Source organism: Haematobia irritans, chromosome 4 (genome assembly GCF_050003625.1).
Source record: "Haematobia irritans isolate KBUSLIRL chromosome 4, ASM5000362v1, whole genome shotgun sequence".
NCBI lineage: Eukaryota > Metazoa > Arthropoda > Insecta > Diptera > Muscidae > Haematobia > Haematobia irritans.
The window spans coordinates 187,662,558-187,669,811 of record NC_134400.1 but is presented as its reverse complement, the minus strand read 5'-3'; the positions used below and the strand labels follow the sequence as shown (position 1 = coordinate 187,669,811).

At 40.6% G+C, this 7,254-nt stretch overlaps 1 protein-coding gene across 1 annotated transcript; it reads right to left on the bottom strand.

Annotated features, from left to right (window-relative positions):
• Positions 1 to 311: 311 nt before the first annotated feature.
• On the bottom strand, positions 312 to 6,175 carry LOC142233999 (cilia- and flagella-associated protein 263). The gene is made up of 2 exons (XM_075305057.1): positions 5,539 to 6,175; positions 312 to 1,107 (listed from the first exon to the last, which is right to left on the bottom strand). Exons 1-2 carry the CDS (start codon positions 6,119 to 6,121, stop codon positions 368 to 370), a joined length of 1,323 nt encoding a protein of 440 aa, XP_075161172.1. The 5' UTR covers positions 6,122 to 6,175; the 3' UTR covers positions 312 to 367.
• Between the last annotated feature and the right edge of the window lie 1,079 nt (positions 6,176 to 7,254).

The following is a 7,254-nucleotide window of genomic DNA, read 5'->3' as shown; positions in this document are numbered from 1 at the left end:
AAATTTTGATAAAATTTTATTTTTATAGAAAATTTTGTCAAAATTTTATTTCTATAGAAAATTTTGTTAAAATTTTATTTCTATAGAAAAATTTGTCAAAATTTTATTTCTATAGAAAATTTTGTTAAAATTTTATTTCTATAGAAAATTTCGATAAAATTTTATTTCTATAGAAAATTTTGATAACATTTTATTTTTCTATACAAATATTTGTCAAAATTTTGTCTCCAAAAATATTTATATATTTTGTCAGAATTTTATTTCTAGAGAAAATTTTGTCTAAATTATAGGCCTGGATCAAAAGATAAGAATTACACTGAGAATAAATTTGATTTATTGAAAAACCAATTATTGTAATTAAACTCCTTTAGGGGTTTTTACATTTCTTTTGGATATTATCCAATTTCAGAGTCAAAATGGAAATCTTACGTCCCAAGATTTTCTCCTCTTTTTCCAGAGAGAAAATATCCGTTTTCTTTTCAATGTAATCACTAACACTTGGAGCCTGAAATCGTTGCAATTGAATTTGCAAAATTTCTAATGCTTTGGCATTTTTTTGATTTTCCATCTCTATCGTGTTGACCTCTTTCTCAAGTTTTCCAATGGCCTTTAGAACATCCACAATTTTACTGTACATGTGTTTTGACTCCATTTCGTTGATCATCAATAGTTTCTTTTGTTGAGACATGCCGAGGGATAGTTTGCCCGTTTCACATTTTAGACCAGCCATGTGGATATTCTTTTCATCCAATAGACTAAGAAGTTCTGTGCGTTTAATTAAGAGTTTTTCAAAATCCACCGAAGTCAATTTTCCACTCAACTCGGCTTTGGTTATGAGTTCACTTTGCAATTTTTTGCATTTATCTTGCAGGGAGGTTTTCTTCAGGCGCATTGTGGCCAGAAGGGCTGTACCATTTTTGATCCAATTATTTAGAAATTTTTTTAATTTATTCTCCAGTTGTTTTTCAGTTGCAGTACTGAGAAATTCCAAATCATTATCATCTCGAAGGAAATGAAGTTGAAAGTTGTGGATAGTTTCTTGAGTTTCTTCACACATAAATTTGATCTCTTCCAAATGGCCACGCAACATTTCGATTTCATGGGAAGCTATTACAAAGATACAAATTGGAGACATTTTATTAGAGTCGCTTGTTTTGAAGGACGACAGGAAGTAAGAGGGCCCATGTCGGCCCGGATGGTGTCCTCCTACTAAGGACATTCAGAGCTTTAGAAGAGGAAGAGGTACCTATAACTGCTGTATATGAGTTTCTCATGCCAAAGAGGTGGAGCTGGGCATTCGAGGTTCCACAAAAAAAACCGAAGACTTTTTGGACAGAACTGTGGATGGTAGTGACCTGAGGAACTTAGCGGTTTAACCGAAGACCCCACGGTCATAGAAACTAAACGGCAAATCTGAATATGTCAGTCATAGTACTTCAGACCCGAAGATCGCACTGGTTGAACTGCAGAACCGCAGACTTCATTGCTGGAACTTTAAATCTTAGCGATTGAACGAGAGATCTGACGGTCTTAGATACTAAACCTAAAGATCGCACTGATGAACTACAGATCTGCAGACCCGAAGACTTCATTGCCGGAACTGATGATCATAGCGATCGAACGAGACATGACGGTCTTAAAGACTAAACGCCAGACCTGAAGATGTTAGTGGCAGCACATCAGACCCAAAGATCTCAGTGCATACCTGACCCGAAGACTTCATTGATCGTCCTGTGGTTAAACTGCAAACCCCAAAATTTTAATGGTTCAACTGCAGACCTGAAGATGTCAGTGGGAGTACTTCAAACCCAAAGATCTCAGTAATTGAACTGCATACCTGCCAGTTATCAATGGTTGAACTGCAGACTTTAATATCGAAGTGATTGAAATGGAGACGTCAAGATGCAGATGCCGAGATCTTATCGAATAAAATGCAGACCCGGGATCACAGTGGTTGAAAGCCAATAATGAAGCTGCTAAAGAACCCAATGATGGAGCTGCAGACCAGAAGATCTCAGTGATTTAATTGCAGACATGAAGATTTCTTTGCGGTCCCGAATATCTGAGTGACTGATCTACTGACTCTGAGATATAGATGTCGCTGTCCGCACTGCAGATCTGAGATCTCAGTAGTTGATCTACAGACCTGAAGATCCCGGTGAAGGAGCTGCAGACTCTGCGAAAGATTTCAGTGGTTAATTGATGATGTTAGTGGGAGTACTTCAGACCCAAAGATCTCAGAGATTGAACTGCATACCTGAAAGTTATCAGTGGTGGAACTGCAGACTTTAATATCGAAGTGATTGAAATGGAGACGTGAAGATGCAGATGCCGAGATCTTATCGAATAAAATGCAGACCCGGGATCACAGTGGTTGAAATATAGACCTAAAGAACCCAATTATGAAGCTGCAGACCAGAAGATCTCAGTGATTTAATTGCAGATATGAAGATCTCTTTGCGGTCCCGAATATCTGTATGACTCATCTATTGACTCTAAGATATAGAGGCCGCTGTCCGCACTGCAGATCTGAGATCTTAGTGGTTGAACTACAGACCTGAAGATCCCAGGGAAGGACCTGCAGACTCTGCGAAAGATTTCAATGGTTAATTGAAGATGTTAGTGGGAGTACTTCAGACCCAAAGATCTCAGAGATTGAACTGCATACCTGAAAGGTATCAGTGGTTGAACTGCAGACTTTAATATCGAAGTGATTGAAATGGAGACGTGAAGATGCAGATGCCGAGATCTTATCGAATAAAATGCAGACCCGGGATCACAGTGGTTGAAATATAGACTTGAAGGACCCAATGATGGAGCTGCAGACCATAAGATCTCAGGGATTTAATTGCAGACATGAAGATCTCTTTGCGGTCCCGAATATCTGAGTGATTGATCTATTGACTCTAAGATATAGAGGCCGCTGTCCGCACTGCAGATCTGAGATCTTAGTGGTTGAACTACAGACCTGAAGATCCCAGGGAAGGACCTGCAGACTCTGCGAAAGATTTCAATGGTTAATTGAAGATGTTAGTGGGAGTACTTCAGACCCAAAGATCTCAGAGATTGAACTGCATACCTGAAAGGTATCAGTGGTTGAACTGCAGACTTTAATATCGAAGTGATTGAAATGGAGACGTGAAGATGCAGATGCCGAGATCTTATCGAATAAAATGCAGACCCGGGATCACAGTGGTTGAAATATAGACTTGAAGAACCCAATGATGGAGCTGCAGACCATAAGATCTCAGGGATTTAATTGCAGACATGAAGATCTCTTTGCGGTCCCGAATATCTGAGTGATTGATCTATTGACTCTAAGATATAGAGGCCGCTGTCCGCACTGCAGATCTGAGATCTTAGTGGTTGAACTACAGACCCGAAGATTCCATTGATAGAGCTGCAGACTCTGCGAAAGATTTCAGTGGTTAATTGAAGATGTTAGTGGGAGTACTTCAGACCCAAAGATCTCAGAGATTGAACTGCATACCTGAAAGTTATCAGTGGTTGAACTGCAGACTTTAATATCGAAGTGACTGAAATGGAGACGTGAAGATGCAGATGCCGAGATCTTATCGAATAAAATGCAGACCCGGGATCACAGTGGTTGAAATATAGACTTGAAGAACCCAAAGATGGAGCTGCAGACCGGGAAATCTCAGTTGCAATGTGCAACGCCGTTCGGACTCGGCTATAAAAAGGAGGTCCCTTGTAATTGAGCTGAACATGGAATCGGGCAGCACTCAGTGCTAAGAGAGAAGTTCACCAGTGTGGTATCACAATGAACTGAATAGTCTAAGTGAGCCTGATACATCGGGCTGCCACCTAACCTAACGTAACCTTGCGGTCCCGAATATCTGTGTGACTGATCTATTGACTCTAAGATATAGATTCCACTGTCCGCACTGCAGATCTGAGATCTTAGTGGTTGAACTACAGACCCGAAGATCCCAGTGATGGAGCTGCAGACTATGCGAAAGATTTCAGTGGTTAATTGAAGATGTTAGTGGGAGTACTTCAGACCCAAAGATCTCAGAGATTGAACTGCATACCTGAAAGTTATCAGTGGTTGAACTGCAGACTTCGAATTGATTGAAATGGAGACTAAAGATGCAGATGCCGAGATCTTATCGAATAAAATGCAGACCCGGGATCACAGTGGTTGAAATATAGACCTCAAGAACCCAATGATGGAGCTGCAGACCAGAAGATCTCAGTGATTTAATTGCAGACAAGAAGATCTCTTTGCGGTCCCGAATATCTGAGTGACTGATCTATTGACTCTAAGATATAGAGGCCGCTGTCCGCACTGCAGATCTGAGATCTTAGTGGTTGAACTACAGACCCGAAGATCCCAGTGATGGAGCTGCAGACTCTGCGGGACCGCACTCCAGAAGATCTGAGTGACCCTACGAATTCATTGGTAACATAGAGCCGAAAATTTTATTAGTTTCTTTGCAGACCTAATTATCGCTGCGATTGAATTGCCTAACCGGAGATGCCAGTATTTGAAGACTGCAGACCTGAGGATCCCAATGACGGAGCTGCAGACTCTGCGGAAGATTTCTGTGGTTTAATTGCACGGTTGAAGATCTCTTCGAGTGGAGTACAGTACCGGAGATCTTAGGTTAGGTTAGGTGGCAGCCTGATGTATCAGGCTCACTTAGACTATTCAGTCCATTGTGATACCACATTGGTGAACTTCTCTCTTATCACTGAGTGCTGCCCGATTCCATGTTCAATTCAATGACAAGGGACCTCCTTTTTATAGCCGAGTCCGAACGGCGTTCCACATTGCTGTGAAACCACTTAGAGAAGCTTTGAAACCCTCAGAAATGTCACCAGCATTACTGAGGTGGGATAATCCACCACTGAAAAACTTTTTGGTGTTCGGTCGAAGCAGGAATCGAACCCACGACCTTGTGTATGCAAGGCGGGCATGCTCATCATTGCACCACGGTGGCTCCCGGAGGTCTTAGGGATTAATCTACTGTTTCAGTTTCTTTGTAACTAAATTGCAGACCACAGATCTCTGTGATTGAACTATAGATCTCAGTGAAAATTTTAGTGCGTCAACCGCAGACCTGAAAATATCAGTGATTGAAATGCATATACGTTGATATCAGGGGCTGCACTGCGTAGCCTAGATCTCAGTGATCAGTCGTGTAAACAGATGGAAGATCTCATTGGCGAAACTGTAAACTTGTGTGTGAGTTTCTGACGCCAGAAAAGTGGTCCTTGAATTCGAGATTTTAGGTAAGATTATAAAAGATAAAATTGCTACACGGCAGTGGGAGAAAGGAGACAGAAGTGGCCGTATAATAGGTTGGCTGGAATCCAATCCTATAGGCAAAATCCTAATAATAAAAGAATATGGGTATGAACTCATCTCTAACACGAAGAAGATATTCAGGAAGAGTGCGAAGAGAATGAGAACACCAGATTCATAAATACCACGTTGGATAAATGTGGATTTTCCTCAGTATATTCACAGTTAAGCCCATTCGTCTCTATTTCAATGATCTCTCGCCCACTTACCTTTACTCTTCAATTCTTTGACCCTGTTCTCCACCTCGCTTGCGGTCTTCTCTGCCATATCGGCTTTTGCTTTAAAATTCAATTTGTAATTATGCACTGCCTTCTTTTGTGAACCACCCGTTATTGAGGTAAATTGTGAACGAGACGTGGTCACCATAATCTTCCTTCTAGTGGGGCTACTCACTGATTGGTCTACATCTTTAGGGCGTTCCTTGGTTAGATTTTCAGCTAAGGCCCGTTGTTGCTGTAGACCAATCAAAAGTTTCGGATCATTTTTTTCCAGAAAATCTTTAAGATAATAGTTTTCCAAACGTGTCATTGCCAAATCGCGATTCACATCTTGGAGAGCTTGAAAAAGTTCCAAGGCGTCAATTTTCGCCAAACGTTCTTGCTGATCTTCTTCCGATAAGAGCGGGAATGTATTCAATTGAAGACTCTCGATATAGGTTTGTAAAGCTAAATTATTTTCATTTAAATTCGAATAGGCTGCCGTTGTTCTACTGCGACTTATTGAACTTGGATTTGCAGTGCCACGATGGCGGGATATTGCAGCTGTCACAGATGATGTCTGAGATGTTGTCATTATTTTTTTAATACAAATTATGAAAATTAAAAATATATATTTTTTGTAGTTTGATTGATGGAAATGTTTATGGTAGCTTAACGTTAACATGTTTTTTCATGGTAACTAAATACGGACGCAAGGCGTATCTCACATTTCCGAGGGGAATTTGGTAAGTCTCCGTACACACTCTGATTGAGTAGTAGTCAATTTGTCATTAGTGGTATGAAGGTCAGAAAAGTTCCTTGGATATAGCCCAAAAATCAGATCACCTAACAGTGGCCATTGAGCTCGCGAGAACATGGACTTTTGTGAAATTCGGTAATGCTAACTTGAAGCTTGTTACAATGCCCACGGAAGGTGAATTTGCTAGCTCGGTCAGTCGTGAAATAATCGTCAGAATCTCCTAACTAGGGAACAATCCATAGGTTGGGTAGCGGACACCCATCAGATTCTATGTTTTCAGAGAAGAGTGAGGAAATACTTTGTAAAGATCTAGGATTCTAAGCCACGGAATTCTAAGTCACGACAAAGTTCCCGACCTTTTGGATATAGCAAAAAAAATCAGACCACCTAATAGTGGCCATTGAGCTCGCGAGAAGAGGACTTCAATCCATGGATTGGTTACTAGACACCTATCAGATTTTTTTCCGGAGAATTTTCTAAGATGTCATAGAGGAGTGAGGAAATACTTTGTAAAAATCTAGGATTCTAAGCCACGGAATTCTAAGTCACGACAAAGTTCCCGACCTTTGGATATAGCAAAAAAATCAGACCACCTAATAGTGGTCATTGAGCTCGCGAGAAGAGGACTTCAATCCATGGATTGGGTACCAGACACCCATCAGATTTTTTCCGGAGAATTTTCTATGATGTCATAGAGGAGTAAGGAAATATTTTGTAAAAATCTAGGATTCTAAGCCACGGAATTCTAAGTCACGACAAAGTTCCCGACCTTTTGGATGTAGCAAAAAAATCAGACCATCTAATAGTGGCCATTGAGCTCGCGAGAAGAGGACTTCAATCCATGGATTGGTTACAGACACGCATCAGATTTTTTCCGAAGAATTTCTATGATGTCACAAAGGCATGAGGAAATACTTTGTAAAGATCTAGGATTCTAAGCCACGGAATTCTAAGTCACGACAAAGTTA